Source organism: Lycium barbarum, chromosome 10 (assembly GCF_019175385.1).
Source record: "Lycium barbarum isolate Lr01 chromosome 10, ASM1917538v2, whole genome shotgun sequence".
Classification (NCBI taxonomy): domain Eukaryota; kingdom Viridiplantae; phylum Streptophyta; class Magnoliopsida; order Solanales; family Solanaceae; genus Lycium; species Lycium barbarum.
The window spans coordinates 94,544,967-94,562,093 of NC_083346.1; the positions used below are offsets into that span (position 1 = coordinate 94,544,967).

The 17,127-nt window shown below is 35.3% G+C and overlaps 2 protein-coding genes across 2 annotated transcripts; one reads left to right on the forward strand and one right to left on the reverse strand.

Annotated features, from left to right (window-relative positions):
• The first annotated feature begins 297 nt into the window (after positions 1–297).
• On the forward strand, positions 298–1,336 carry LOC132614763 (uncharacterized). Its single transcript, XM_060329288.1, has one exon. The coding sequence runs from the start codon at positions 384–386 to the stop codon at positions 903–905; it is 522 nt and encodes a 173-aa protein (XP_060185271.1). The 5' UTR covers positions 298–383; the 3' UTR covers positions 906–1,336.
• A 3,563-nt stretch (positions 1,337–4,899) lies between these two features.
• On the reverse strand, positions 4,900–8,358 carry LOC132614686 (small ribosomal subunit protein uS4y-like). The gene is made up of 3 exons (XM_060329206.1): positions 8,202–8,358; positions 6,485–6,866; positions 4,900–5,229 (listed from the first exon to the last, which is right to left on the reverse strand). The coding sequence occupies exons 1-3, from the start codon at positions 8,227–8,229 to the stop codon at positions 5,046–5,048; spliced, it is 594 nt and encodes a 197-aa protein (XP_060185189.1). The 5' UTR covers positions 8,230–8,358; the 3' UTR covers positions 4,900–5,045.
• Positions 8,359–17,127: the final 8,769 nt, after the last annotated feature.

Genomic DNA, 17,127 nt, shown 5'->3' on the forward strand with positions numbered 1-17,127 from the left:
TACCTGCCATCAGATCCACCATAGCCAACCTCTCACCTCTTCACTAGCTAGGGTATCCATGCTCCTCCTCTTCTTAATATATAAATTTTATATAGTTTCTAATAATATTAATTTATCTCAAAAAATTAAAAAGTTACACATCCAAATTAAGATCAAAACTAAAAAAGTTACGCTTGAAATTCGAAAGGTGTCGCATTAAATTAAATTGAGAGAGGGGAAGTAATTAAGTATTATTGCTTTGTTCTACCACACATTACCCATTTTGACCGGAACAGAACTTATTCCTCTCCCTATATAAACCTTTCAACTCCCTTCCAACTCATCATCCCTTCTCCTCTTTCTTTTTCTTTTGCCCATCTCAAAGCTAGCTGTTTGTCTCCTAAATGGCCCAATCTACTCAACCAAAAAGGCCAAGAGAGGATGAAACCCATAAAGCAGAAGAAGATATCATAAAGCGCCAAAAGCAATACAATGAATTAATCCTCTCCATTCTTGAAGATGAACAAGACGACCCTAATTACCAAGACTACTTTTCTGATGATATTTTCTCAACTCTTGAGCAAGAGCTTTCTTCTCCTTCTTCTTCATGTGATTCCTGGCCTTATCCTTTAGCCACTCATGATGAAGTTGAGCCTGACGTGGCAGCTTCTGACTCAGTAACTTCTAAGGAAGAAGAGGAAGATGACGGAAACAACTTCATTAGACACCTTCAAGAAGCATCTGATGATGAGCTTGGTATAACTCTTCCCAGCACTGATGAAGTGAAAGGTGATAATATTGTTGATGAATTGAATGGAACCAACTGTGGAGATTTACCATTTGCTTTATCTGATGGTTTATGGGAGTTTGAAGATCATGAGGCTGCTAACTACTATTCTTTGTTAAATTCTGAATTTTTCATGTAACCTTTTTCCTTTTTTAGGTGTTGTTTGGTAGCTGCATGTATTCCTTCTGTCCCACTTTATATTAGGGGTTCGGAGTACGAAGGTCGAAGCAGTTAATCTTTGACTCGATTTCAAACATAGGTTATTTGAGTATTCTATAATAAGGATTTACATATTAGTAATACAGGGATTAATTAAGGAATTTATGTTGCCAGTATACTATGTAGGAATTAGTTACGCAAGATTTAGTTATTCATGTATTAGCTATTCCATCTTCTATCATGTACAAAAAACTACTATACATGTGTTGGGATTTTGAAATTGCAAATCAAACACTGTATTAGATGTGTTGAATCTAATGAAGCAAAAAAATATTACCAAACGTAATATTACTTATGCAGAATTTAATTCCTGCTTAACTGAATTAGTTCCTAACCAACTACCAAACGGTCTCTTTAGTTTATGGGTAGGTTAGAATAGAGAGGCGAGGTGAAGATGAAAAGGAAAACTTTTCGGGTACATTAGAGGGAAATAGAACTGAGAGGTGAAAAAGAAAACTCGGAAGAGTTTTTAGGTTCTCTAGTTTTTGCCTAGTCATTTATATATGTACCTCCCAAAGCATCATTTTTTGGAGTACTACTTACTTTGTCTCAATTTAAATGATGTATTATTTTCATTTAGGAACATTTTTATAAAATTCTCCTCCTGTTTCATTTTAAGGGTCAATTTTTGTTTTGGCCTTTACAACCCTTAAACTTGTCAATAAATTTCATTTAGACACTCGAACTACGGCTTGATTCAATTGAGCACCTAAACACATGATAAAGTGTTTTTATTGCACAAGCTCCTATTACGTAGATAAGTTAACCACTTAAAATATGTCACTTCATCTAATCATACGCATTCGCCTCAATAAGCCGGTAAAAACCAGGCATTTTGTAATTGAGGTTGATGTATATAATTAAAGGAGATCACATTTTTTATATAATTAATTGAACAACCTTATAGAGCTTGAAAACACGCGCAAAAGAAAATCTTTGATTTTAGTTTAATATTATTTTTGTCACGATCCAAATTCAGGAGCCACGATAGGTTCATAGAGAGTTACCACAGCCACTCGATAGACGAACCAAATTCTTTTCAATTAACGCATTTCAAAATAAAAGAGATACCATAAAAGTATATAAAAGTCTCCAACATGTTACTCTCTCCGTTCCAATTTAAGTGTCTTAGTTTGACTTAGCACGGAGCTTAAGAAATAAATGAAAACTTTTGAATCTTGAATTAAAGATATGTGTAATCTTTTAAATCTTGTGGTTATAAACTTGTCAAAACTTACTAAATCTAGAAAGAAACACTCTTTTTGGGACAGACTAAAAAGGAAAGTAAGACACTTAAATTGGGATGGAGGACGTATATAACTAGCGGGAGCAGAAAACATAAGTACTACTCACTCTGTCCCAAAAAGATTGTCTTAGTTTGACTTGGCACGGAGTTTTAAGAAATAAAAGAAGACTTTTGAAATGTGTGGCTCAAAAGAAGCTTTAGATAATTGTGTGACTGTAAATCATTTCATCAAATAAAATTGTTTCAAAATATAAAATTGTGTCAATCTTTTGGGACAAACTAATAAGGAAAGTAAGACAATCTTTTTTGGACGGAGGGAGTATAATATTGCCAAAAAAAGTCAAGGAGCGATCTAAGGAATTCCTAATACAACTCTCGAACATGTGAAAATTTAAATAAGCAAGACATAATCAAAGTCAAGCTGCCACCACGCGAATAAATGTGGCTTGCTCACCTTACCTGGAATTGAAGACTGCCGCAAATAAATCAAGTATGGCTAATACTCAACTAGAACACATGTTTTTAGTTATATTTCGTCTCGTATTATGATCGCGTTCCTTGTGTTTAAGTTTGAATTCCTTTACTTTATTTTTAATAATAGGTTTTTCACTTCGGTATTTACCATGTCGGATAATCAATATGGGCCGAAAAACATATTTCTCACAACAGGCGGAAACGCATGATTTAGAGTGAGAAGAAAGTGAAACTTCCTAAATATTCTTGTAGCGTCCCTGGTATTCAAGGTCTAAGGAAACCCAGGGGACTGAAAATTTGTTGTAGTCCTACTTGTGGCAGTGAAACGAAAGCCTAGGGAGCAGAACCTACACAGGGGCGAAGGGATCATCCTCATATCCAGCTCAAAATCTGGTGTCTCCACCTGTCAATCACTCTCTTAAAATAAATAATTTTTACAGTTTTGTCATTGCTAAAATTCTAATCCAGTTCTATAGTTGAAAGGACCAATTTTCACATTACCTTTAATTGCTACTCCATTTGGAGCAAAAGATCTGCTTATTACTTCAATTTTGGGTCTGGTCCACAAGAATTTGTCAACCACTGTGAGTCTACTTTAATGTGCCATAACTCCACAGTACAGGACAAGTGAGGGATGGCTCAGTGGTTAAGCACCTCCACCCACGACCGGTAGATCCTGGGTTCGAGTCACATTGGAGGGGAAGTGTGGAAACACTATAAATCCTCCTAAAATGGAAGGGGAAAAAAAAGAAAAAAGAAAAAAAAAACTCCACAGTACGGAGAGATTTTTGTAGAGAGAAATTTTCTTTAATACTTCTGGTTATCTTTAATTTGGTACTAACTCCAATAACTCCCACAAAATTATAGATTTTGAAGATCTTCTCTTTCTTCCTATCCTCTTCTCTTCTCAAATCTTAGTCGTTGTTGTCTCTCTATCCAACCTCCATTGCCGAAGTTTTCTTGGTCAGACTACATGGCTGCTTAGCCGGTGTTCATCATTGTTTCGTCGGAAAAACACTGGAGTTTTGTTCGTTACTGGTGCTCCTTAACTGAGGTATTACGTTGTTCAATATTACGGTTGTTTCTTCACCGGAGTTCTATCCTATGACTTCCTTTACATCTTCTCTCCATGTGTACCTATATGTTACTGTATATCATTGTATGTCGTTGTATACATAGGACATTCACTTGACATGCACATGTCGTAGAGTTATATTCATGTGATATTTACAGTATATAGCACTTGTATATGATGTATGTCAATTGTATGTTGTGTGTATGTCATGCATGTAATACTGACATGCGACAAATACAAGACATACACTTAACATAAGCACAACAAACAATCATTCCACCACTGGAAATCACTATAGCTACAAAGTCATAAAATTGGAAGAATGAGAAGGATGTTTCAGAATCCGCCTCTGTGATATTCTTCTCATCCAAGATTCATCATTATGCACCATTATTCCTATTTAAAGCATCATTTGAGCTAAATTTGGAAATTACAATTTGATTTAGGAAAGCTTTGAGGTGAGGTTTTCGGGTCTCAAAGTTGGGATTTAGAATTGATAGCCTATGGAGGAAACTTGTTTCTTAGCTTGAATCATTGTTTGGGGTTGCTTTTCCTGTATCGAAATTGAATTAGTAGCTAATTTGAAGAGCTTTGATTGTGACATCTTCGGAATCCTAGCTGGTTCCCTGAGGCTTGAAGCTTGCAGCAACACGAAAGAGCGAGATGAATAGGGAGAGAATATTCCCAAGTTGAATTGTGAATGATCCTGTATGTTCCTTCATGTGGTTGATGAACCAATAGATGAAGATTTCTGTTGAAAAACCGGAGGGACTAAAAATTAAATAGATTGGAAGGATTAAATTATCAACATTGAAACCTGAAATTAAGGGATACTTGTTCCAATAATTGTCATGTTTTGAAAACTACTGTTATGTTGGAAAATTATTTAAATGTGAATAAAAAAGTAATTAAGGGTGCTATAACATTTAGGAGTTAAATTCTCAAAAGATCATGTTAAGAAATCACAGCGGAGAAAGTGAGTTCATGGACTATGGCGACGAATTTGAGGATTGAGGACTCGGTTCTTTGTGAAATTGAAGTAGAAAAGGCCTATAATATGCTCTACTCTTCACTCCAGAATTTTTGGAAGCAAAGAAAGTACGGAATTAGTCAAAACTCTTAAAACAGCGCAAAATCCAAAATTAAAAACTTCTCCAAAACTTGTTTAATACATTTCTTTTTACTACATTAAGGTAACCATAAAACTGCAGAAAAATAAGATAAGCCAGTAGTAATATAGCGAAATACTGCGAACACTAAGTTGCTCATTCCTCATCCTCCTCATCTCCGTCACCTCCAGAAGCCTTCTTGGCTGCAGCCTTTTGGTTCTTTCGCTTGACTCTTCCAGGACGTCCACCACCGAATGGACTAGTGAGAGAGAAGTCGATGTGCTTCTGGGAATCCACCCTAACCATAAAGGAAGGAACATTCACCACCTGCCTCCCGACTCTGCAATGCAAAGATGTTGCGAATCAAAACTGAGATCCAAATGCAAGGGCACCAAATAAAAAGAAGCTCCATTACTATACACAGCAAGACACTGAGGTCATTTAGTAGGGTTTACTAGGTAGAATAATACTGGTATAACATCTTCGTATGATGTTTGGTTGCAAAACTCACCTATGTACAACTATACCAGTATAAATTATACACCCTATTAAGTACTATTCTTATACATAGTAAACCATGGCATTAACAATACCTTCTTATGCTTATACACCCTATTCAGTACTATTCTTGAAAATGCAATGCATGTTATTTTTAATTCAACAAACCAATGAATTGATAAGAAATAATGTCACTATAAATAATCCCAGAATAACTTGTCTTCGAACCAAACGACCCCTGAAAACAAAAACTCACATACTACCCTGGGGATGTGTTGTATATATGTGCTTCTTTAGTACATTCACAAAGGATTCTGCTTATGTAAACAAAACTAGTGATACATGCAGCAGACTTTTTTTCTTCTGATAAATAAAAGAAATGAACAATCAAGCAGAGACATTATTCTCATGTCATGTCTTGCATGGTATCACAATTCACTAATTAATACAATCTATTTGCACCGAAATGACAATCATAGTATAAGATGCGTTTAAATATGTCTGCAGAATAAAATTAAAGTCTTTCTTCCTCAGCTAATATTTGTTGACAAAATACTATTAAAAAGAATTTTTTGGTTGACGAAACAATCTTTATACTATGTAACATCTATCTAGTTCGACAATGCCAGACAAAAAACTCTTCTTTATTTGTTGATGGATCTTTGTAGCATTTGTAGGATCTTCTATACATTTGGTGCAAAAGCACTTCTCTACAATAAACCGGTACTTTTAGAAATGCCAATACCTCCGGAAGATTTTGAAGAAAAAAAGTTGTTTACTCCAAGAATGACTATTTCTTTCAGACTTCAAGAATGTTTTTTCCAAACATAATACTTTAGGTGATGCTTTCTTCAGATAAAGAAATTCTCCCTTTTGACTCTTTAGGACTTCCGGAATGAAAACGTTAAACCCAAAACAAGAAGATTATAAGTGCCAAATGTCATTGTGTCATCAGAAGTGATATTAGTAAATCACGTTCTTCACAATCAGCACAGATATATGCACACCAGGGGAAAAAGTCGATAAACAACAAAAAACAGAAACAGGAAAGACTGAAATTATTTAAATGCATTTGCCATTAAAGCAACTATCTGTACCTGATATGCCTTTGCCTGATGAGGACTCTAGCATGATGAATTGACTTAGCCATGCCAGTCTTGAACACTAGTGTTTGGAGACGACGCTCAAGAAAGTTCTCCACAGTGAGAGCCAAGACGTAATCGAGCTTGTTTTGGCTCTCATCCAATAATCCATACCTGTTCATCCTCCTCAAGAGTGCTTCACCTTCAAAAATACGACGTGGGTCCTTCTCATCCAGTGTCAGAAGCATTCTAGCAGCATTCCTGATACGGCTCAAAGCATACTGAACTCTCCAAAGTTCCCTCTTGCACCTTAGTCCATACTCTCCTACAAGCTTCAACTCTGCATCCAAACGCTCCTTCTCGTACGGCCTTCGAGGCTTCTTAAAGGTCTTCCCATCTGAATTACATATACCAATTATGTAAGAAAAACTTAATGTGTGTATACACCAGACATGGTATTAAGTTATGAGCTAAGCATATCACAACAAAATTGAAGATACAGAATCAACGTATGTCACTTACCAGCTAATAATGGATGGTGCTCTACTAGCAGCTTGTTTGGATGGTGTTTACATATTGTATTCTATTCTGTTGTTAATTTGTAATGACTGATTTGGTGTGATCGCATCGTTACCTTATTTATTTTTCTCATTCTGTCTTTACTTATTATCTAATAATCTTTTTCGTTTCCTTTACCATACTTAGTACCTCTACCCCGTACCGTACTTTTCTTGTAGGTTATTCAAATTGTTGATGTGTGACATTATGTATACGATACATTATGAAAAAATATGTAACAACCATCCAAACAGAGTCTAAAATATTAATCAATCGCACATCAGTTGTCGTCAGCTGAAAAATCGAATACTGGTATATTATTTGACTTTAAGGTAGATAGAGTTTCTCGAAAAGTAGAGGCTCTATAATCTCATGCTTAGCCCAATGGTAACATACAGGTCTTTAACCACACTGAAAAAAAAAATGAAAATTCACCCAATTTCTAATTCAAGCAATAGAATTGAAATTTAGGATGTTTGGCGTGAAAGGAAAACGTTTTCCATAGAAACTGTTTTCTCGTCAAACAAGTCGGTTTCTTACCTATTTTCTAGCGTTTGTTAAGTAAGCAAAAAAATGTTATCTCAAGACTATTTATCAGTAATCTAACAAAACACTATGGGGTGGGGAGTGGGGCACAGGGGTGGGTTGGTAAAGTAGTGGGGGCTGAGAGCATTAGGTGGTTGGGAGGTGACAATGAACTTGGAATGTTACTTATGGAACTTTTCGTTTTTTTCATTTTTAAGGAACTTGTTTTCGCAAAGATATTTTGACCAATCAAACATGGGAAAATTGAAAAACATTTTCATCCATATACCAAACACACCCTTACATTCCAAACCAACTGATCATACAATCACATAACCTTCAATATTGTCCATAAATCAAAAGACCTAATGACAAATCAAGTTAAATAAGCCAGGTTGATTACCAGGTACTATTACAGGGCATAAAATGACCTCAAATGCTGCATATATTCATATTCCTACTCATTCTTGGTCACAATATTGACCCCAAAAAAGAATGCAATCACAGGTATACCTCAGTCTAAATCCTATATAATCATTCCGTTAAGTTTCAGTGAGGAAAAAACACTAATTTGCATTTCATCAAAGAAAATTACCCAACGAAAAAAGATATACACAGAGAGAAAAAGATGCATGGTAATAAGACTTACAGTTGCGGTAAAAATTGACGTGCACCATGTTTCTTGTTCCTGTCAGGGGATCGCAAATACAGAAGAGAAGGTAATAGACAAAAGGATACTCCTTATGTACTCATCTTAGAACCCTAATGGGCCTTCAATGAGTTACTGACTCTTAAGAATTAAAAAGTTGGGCCCAAACCTTGTTTGTGTAGTAATTGAAATTCTTTTTTTTGCGCGGATTGGCCTCATTTGGGGTGGTCTTTAATTTTTGTCCTTCAAATTGGTGGTTTTAAGTTTTCTCCTTCGCCTAATACCCCGAGGTTGTGGGTTCGAACCCTAGCTCAGTAAAAAAAAAATATAGAATTTCGCAAGGTAAAATTCTGTCCATGCTAATTCTGTCTTAAGGCAGAATTTTGCAAATCTATTCATCCAAAGCAGAATTTGGACCTTAAGGCAGAATTTCCGTGGGCAGAAGGCAGAATTCTTCCCATGCAAATTCTGCCTTATTTGCATGGGAAGAATTTGCAAAACTGACCATGCAAATTCTACCTTAAAGCAGAATTTGGGCCTTAAGAGCAAAAGCTAAAGACCACCCACAGCTAAGGACAATCCTGCAAATTGCCCATTGAAATTTGGGAAAAGGGCCTGATTTACCCCTCTACTTTGGGAAATAGTTCATATTTACCCCCGTTATACTTTTGGCACATATTTATCCCTACCGTTACAATAGTTGTAATATTTGCCCCTATTTTTTACGTCTGTCCACCGTGGCCAATGGCTTGGGCCAGGCTTATCCAAGTCAGGCTTGTCCACCGTGTCCCATTAAAATGCCACATAAGAGGCCATGTCAGCAATTTAATTAAATGAGTCCTAAAATAAAAAGACCAAACGATGCCTTTTTCTTCACCATCAAAAGCAAGGTTTTTTCCTCTCTTCTGTTCTTCTCTCCTCTCTTGCACTATTTGTGTCTTGAAAAATGTCGGAAAATAGCTCCTCGTCGCAGTTGAAGTGCCATTGTGATTTGATGGCTAGCCACTTAACTTCAAAAACTCCTTCAAAACCTGGAAGGAAGTTCTTTAAGTGTCCTAAGCCAATGGTTAGTTATTATTGTTAGTCATATTTTGATTGGTTTTGTGCATTATTTAGGTATTAATTTGATTTTTTTTTTTTTGCACAGATTAATTCTTATGGTTATTGGAAATGGGAAGATGAAGTTTTTTTGGGTACTCCATTGACTGAAGTCAGAAAGTTAGTGGCTGCATTGGATGTTGTTAAGGTTGAAATGGACAATTTGAGGAAAGAAGTAGCTAAATTAGAGGCTATAAGTCATTCTCAAGTGATTAAAGTGTCAACTTTGGAAGACAAAGTAACAAAGATGTGGATGATAATTATGGTTACATTGGCACTTTTCGTGGGTGTCATTACAGCTCCAATGATAAAGTGATTGCCCTGACGAGACTAGTATTTATGTTTTTGGTGTAACTTGAAAAATCCTATCATGAAGTGGTTTTAAATGCCTTTGTTTGGATGAATGTAATGTAATGCCCTCATTTAGATAAACTGTTGTTGTAATTTGTCCAATGTAAAACCTTCTTTTAGATGAAGCAATGTCTTACTTTTGCATAAAAGTATTGTGTATATTGTGCTTTTAGTAGCTTAGTGATTAAACTAATGTGATGTGAATGGACAATGAAGTAACATAGTGCTTAAAATAATGTGATTAAGTATAGTAACATAATTAATGAAGTTTGTGGACAATGAAGTAGATGATAAGTATAGTAACATTACTACCTAAATGTATAGTCACAAATGTCATAATTCACTTACATCATAATATATCAATAACACAATTCAAGCCAACATTAACTTAATAGACAACACCATTCCATAACATATTTTCAACACCACACTAAAAGCCACAAAGATATATAGGAGATTGATAGCTCCAGATATCTACCAAGAGTCACAGAGATATATAAACTACTTCTTCCCCAACTTGACTATGTTGAACTTGATATCTATACCTGACTTTTGGCAAGCAGCATATTTATTGTAGAGCTAATTAATACAACACCAGCTGGAATGTAACAAACTGTATATTAAAAAAAAGAGTAGACTATCACAAAACGAAGCAGCCAACATCATGTACAGGGAACAACATGCGAGGCACAAATCTCAAGAGATTGAATCTCAATTCCTATGAAGGTCACGACTACGAAACCAAAGCACAATTCCAATTAATTTCAACAACATTCAAACTACACTATAATTCCAATAGCATTCAAACTACACAATAATTCCAACATCATTCCAACTACACAATAATTCCAACATCATTTCAACCACACAATAATTCCAACAGCACATTATGTTACTTCCAACCTAATTCAACAACACTGAAAGCCAACAACACTAAAATCCAACATTAACTCAAGACTATAAAACTACCAAACATCATAACTTAACATAAAACTGCCAAAAATTGTCTAACATTAACTTAAAATAACTTAACATTAACTGCAATTTAGCCAACACTAATTGAACATAAAAGTACCAATAACTGTCAAAGTGCAATTACATGACAAAAGGGATGCCACATTATAACCCCAAAAACTGTCACCACCAAAGTGATAACATGACATCCACTTGCAAGTTTCAACAGTTAGATAGACACCTAAATAGTTAAAGAGTACTGTCACATGCAGTAATCACATCATATCAACCCAAAAACTGTCAATATTTCAGAACTTCAAATTTGCTCCTTGCCATTCCCCTTCCTTGTCTTCAACTTAGCTATTTTCTGAAGCTTTTTTCTAGTTACAGTAATGTTTCCTTGCCATGTCAGCCCCTTTGGTGAGAATGGAAGGTTTGTTTCCATACTAACACCACTAGTATCACCAAAAAAACCAATCTCCTTGTTCCAGTTGCTTCTCCAACATGCATTTGCCTTAAGAATCTAGTTTTGGTCTCTGAAATACTCATTGGCATTAGAGGTGGGTCTGCTTCATCATTTGATTGAAAATAAAAGTCTGGCTCAGCAGTAAATGCATTGTTGATGAGCTGCTGCCTTGCCACTGATGGTGTTGGCATAAATTTGTATTGACTTGTACTGCTGTTGGCCTGACTTGGAAGTGGTATTGCATTACTACTTGCGTGACTTGTTTGAGTAGGCTGGGGTGTTGTCAATTCAAGATCTTCCTCAAGTGTGAGCCCTACTACAGGTGGACTTCTAGCCAGACCTTCATCATCTTCATCAATCAAGGATCTGGTCCTCTTCTTTGTCTTTCTTCCACCACTACAAAAAAAATAGGTAATTTGCGGAGGTTGAAAGTTGCAATTCGCGGGGGTTTTAGCCTCTTCAAGAAATTAGCGGAGGCTAAAACCCCCCGCGAATTGCAACTTTCAACCTTCGCAAATTACTTTTTTTTTTTTGTAGTGCACCCTTTGGTTGCTTTTCTTTAGTTACCTATCGAATTAGTGAAATTGCAAGTTAAAAGTTAATAATTAATTAAGTTATGAAGTAGCTTAATTAAGTTAAATATTTTACCTTTTGACACCCCATTGCATTGCGTCCAGGCTCTCCACATGTAGAACAAGTCATCACCCTACCCTTTCTTGATTCAGACCACACTCTTTGTCTATTCACACACTCATTTTTTCTCTAGCCCTCGTCATTTTTGGCCTTCCAGCCAACTTAACTAACTTTGGGGGCTCCATTGCACGGGCTGGTTCAATCTTCCAAAAAATTTCTCCTCTAACTGGTTGTAACTTATGTGAATAAGTTAGGAGAGCATCTTTTTTGGAGTACCACCAATGAATCTGAGTCAAAAGGTTGATCTTCCTCTATAGTAGGGCCCTGATAGCATGAGGGCATGGGATCCCAGCGAGGTCCTATGTCCTGCAAGTGCATCTTTTCAGTTGTATGTTCACCCTATGCCTATCAATATCATGAGCCACCTCATATCCATCATCCCCATTGAAGTAAACAGTACACTTTTGTGCAATCTTCAGAAATTGGTTATACAAGAGCATGGTTTGAGGACTGCATTCTCCTGCGCAGTTCATCACTTCAGTTTCATGTTCTACCAACATAGTCATCATCTTAATTCTTATGTCCTCATGCATCTTTATAATGGGCTTGAACCTATCATCCAACACCCACTTATTGAATGACTCAACAAAATTGTTCTCTACTTGCTAATTCTTGCACACTACGTCAAAATATGCCCTGCACCATGACTCAGGTGAGTACCTATTCAACAAGTCCTCACCGGCTTCTTTATTCTCCTCCCCCATCATATTCAAATGGTCTTGGAACTCTTCTTGATAAGTGCACCATGAACACCACCAAAGGTGTTTCTTCAACTCCCCCAGCACCCCATCACTTGCACCAATTAGCCTTTATGTGCCTCACACAATATTTGTGGTGTGCTTCTCGCAGGATATTCAACAGTGCCTCAATCAAGTCCTACATATGAGTTAAAAACAATTAAAGTTAGAATTAAATTTCAGAAACCAAAGTTAGAATTAAAATTGACAGAAACTACTATGACTACAAAAAAGGTAACTGAAATTACCTTCTGCATGTTTGACATTAATGTGATACCTTCACCTTGGTTGAGGTCTAAAGACCTTTGCAGCAATGTCAAGAACCAGTTTCAGGTGACCTTTGTTTCTTTATCCACAACTGCCCAAGCTATGGGATAAAAATGTCTTGATGTATCTAGAGCAGCAGTAACTAGGAGCTGACCTCTGACTTTTCCTTTTAAGAATGTTCCATCTAGGCCAATAAAGGGCCTCAATCCACTGTTGACACCTAAGTTTTGACCTCTCATAATTTATTTTAATTACTCAGAGTTCTTGGATGTTAAACGGAGTGAAATATGTACTTTTTCTGCAAATCAAATAATTTTTCTAAATTACATTTTGCCATTTTATTTGGCAAAATGATTTCTATAATATTATGAGTCATTTAGAAATTTATTAACATATTTTATAATTAATATGAAACATTTTGCTAAATTTCAATCTAGATAATTTAGAACAATTATTTGTTTAATTGTAAAAATTACCAAGAAAATCAATTAACAAGCATTTTACACTGTTTTATTCAAGAAATATGATTAAGTAAATAAATTAATCATTTTACCCCTCAACTCTTAATTTTGCATAAATCAATGTGCATTTATACAATTACTGGAATTAATCATAGTTAATTACATGTTTAATTATGCTTAAATTCTATAAATTGTTTACCATGGGGGTTAATAGTGGCTAAAATTGAAATAATCAATTGATGGTTTAATTCTGGCCTTATTTGAAATAGCCAAATTCTTGGGTTTAAATCAATGGGGGTCATTAATTGAGCCAAAGTGGCCATAATTTGAATGACCAGATTTCATGGTTTAAATTCAATTAAGGCTATATTAGCAATTTAAGACCGTTTGCGTAGTTAGCCGTGTTCATTTAATTTGTTTAATTGATTAATTGTTTAATTAATCATGTTTGACCATAATTACGGGATTTAAATTATTGAATCGCCTAATTGTGGCCATTTGTTTAACCAGGGGTAAGCTCTTACACATATATACACAAACATACACGGATATACATGTATATCACGTGTATATGAGTGTATACATGCAGGCCCTTTTCTTTCCTTTTAATTTCAGCCAGGTCCAGCCCAATGCAGGGCCAGACCCGGCCCATCGACTCATTAAAGGAAGGGGTAATACCCCTTTCCTCTTCATTTCTCTCCGCCTCCTCCTCCTTTACCTCTCTCCTCGTCATCTAGCCATTTTGGCAAAGATTTAGAGGTGTAAGGCTTTTAGCAGGCCTAGTATGGACGGTTTGAGATAGGCATTAATTTCTCGGCCTCCTCTCTCCTCCATTGCAACCAAATGAGGTATTATCTTCACCCTTGTATGCTTTTTACTGCAAATCAACAATCAAATGGACCAAGTTCTTAATGGGTTTTGTTGGTTTGTGATTTTGAATTCGGATTTTTCATTGGTTCGTAGAGAACCATACAGATCGATTATATTTGGGTCAAATCTGACCTCTCATTGCTTGTTTACCTTGGATCTCAGTCGTTAATGGATGGTGAGACAAGCAATTATGAGAAATTGCACTTGTCCCACATCGGTTGAATTAGGATTTTCTCAAATTTTGGGGTTCTATATAAAGAACCCCCAATCCACATTGTTAATGATCGATCGAATATCAGGCATCACTGCATATTCATTTAAACTCGAAATACTTAGGGTTTTTTTTTTCTTCATAAATTTGAAAACCTTTAAACTTTCTGAGTTTGAGTAAAACATTTTAAAAAAACTTTCTTTGCTTGTTGTTGTGTAGTTGGTGCTGAGTGTGGAGCAAAAGGGAGCATGGCATCTTCCAAGTCCACTCTCAACAAGGCTACACATCAAAAAGGTATTTTTGCCTCCTTTAGTTCATTTTCTTTTAATTAGGTGTTAATTATTATTTGCTTTGTGTGATCATGCTTTTAAGTGATTTAGCTAATGTTGCTTAGTTTAGGTTTGGCTTATATTTGTTAGTTGTGTCGTGTAAATTGTGTTAGTTTATTCATGTGGTTAAATTATGTTTAGTTATTTAACTCAAAATAGTCATTAGCTTATATCAACCCTGTTTCTAAACCGCATTAGGAATATAGGATTTTTTACTAAATCCGGTTTAACAATGCTTTACTAAGTTAGGTGTGATATAACATTGGTCTTATTTAAATTTGATTAACTCTCTGTTAATATATAGTATCATTCAGTTGTCCATTTGGGGGAGTATAAATTGATAATCATTTGAATACCTAGTTGTGGCATGAAACTCACTAATATTAAACTGTTGATCCTATCTCTGTCTCTTTGAATCTGCTTGAGTTTGTTGAGTTTTTGACTTGGTTATATGTTGATATTGAATACATAGTATTCCATTGTGAGTTTGAGAATCACTTATGTCTAAATCTGTGTGTTCTTTTAAAACTTGTGTCTTTAGAGATAAACTGTATTCCCTATGGGTTCGAAAGTTGCACATGTTCTTACTTAAGTAAACTCAGTTTGTCATCCTCCTTTTAAGTTGCTAGTGTTCCCCTATATAAGAATAAACCTCATGAGACCCTTTGGAATCTAAAATGAGTAGCATGGTGTTTAGGATCCATGACAATTCCCAAGTGTTTAGATTAATAAAAGGACCTTATGTGTTTTAACAAAAATGATGTTGTGATGCATATGTTAGTGACCTGTTCTTGTTGAACCAGGCTATTTCATAAGATTACTGTCATTCTTTCCCATAAAGGGTTTAGATCAATATAGATATGAACTATGAATTATATGTGATTGCTATATCGGTTCATTCTTGTTAAGTTTGGATTTTCCAGAGCTGTCCATGTTCTTTTGCCTTTTTTTTTAATTGCTAATGGTGGTCAAATGGAAAGGAGTATATGGATTATACATGCTCTGTATACAAGGTGTGTATAAGAAGTATACCTCATATATCCCTTTGGGCAAAAATCTGGATTTTACATGAATTGATAGTTTGGGCCAAATATGCCCCTCTGAAAGTATTCTTGCTACATGGGCCTGCTTATGAGTTGGAAATGTAGTTTTCAATTTGGGCCAATTGTGCTTGTCTCAATTATTTCTACTTTTTTTTTTTTTTTGTCATTTTGTTAAGTTTATATGAAACTGTATGTAAATTCTGCATAGAAAATTGTGTATCCATATATGTTCCTTCTATACTTACTTTGATTTTCTTGAAACGCTTAGAATAGATACCCTTCTAACCTTTATTTTTCTTTCTTTCCCCTTGTGTTGCATGTAATCCAATTGTTATGGTTCGCATTTTGCGGGCAGGGTTATTGCTCACAAAGCTACTAAGAACTTGTTGGTGCTCTTTCGGACTTTGTTTTGAAAAAAGAGTCGCCACCTAATTTTTAAGAAATTAGGAAAACCAGTGGTGAAGTGTTTATTCAAAATACAGTGAAAAATCCTTCGTAATCCAGGGTTCTAGGTAAGGGTTCTGATGATCCCCTGGGGAAGGTGTCAGGCATCCCAGTATTAAGGATCCGTACTATATGGTTGACCTTCGAATTCCAGTGCGTAATTATCTGCTTAAATTGCTTATTTGGTGTTTATTTTCTGCTTTATAAAATGTAATCATTGGATTGCATATCATTGGTTTTAAAAGATTTAAATATATTCCCTTTATATATAGGGTAGTTTAGATTGGATTTATAATATCTAGATAAGAATAGGTTCCTTTATATATAAGGATAAGGTATTTTGTTTAAAGAAAAAAAAAAGAGTTTTGGTTTAAGAGTGTAAGTATATTTATTATCCCTTTAAATCACACACTTTGTCTCAGGTCTGTCCGTATAGTGTGTTAGAACGCCCTCTCTTAAACTTCGTATTACAAATGTGTATCACTTATTTGAATAAGATTAATTTGTAAAAAAAAGTGGTTTAATTTTTACTCTATGTAAATTTGTTTTTCATATAGATTGCAAAAGACACGTTCGTTTTTTGGGCTTAGGCCCAAGATGTTTATTTTAAAAGATGGCTTATGGTGAGTTTGGCCCAAAACCGTATGCCTTATTTCTTTCTTTAAAAATCTAATGGGCTTTGGCCCAAAAATCTTTATTCTTTCCCAAAACGTTTTTTGTCCCAGGTGGGCCTCAGCCCAGGTCTCTTTTTTCCGCTGTTGGCCTTAGGCCTAAAATCATTTTTTGTTTTAATTTGTTGGGCTTGGCCTAAAATCACTTGGTTTGAACTTAATCTTTTATCCAAAAAATTGTGCAGAGTCTGTAAAATGTAATCTTTTGTTACGACATTTTTGAAACTCCTTTTATCTTTGCTTATTAATTCGTATCACAAATCAATTTTAATTATTTTTTCGAACTTCAAAAACATTGTACTTAAATCGGTTTGATTGAAATTCGTTTGGG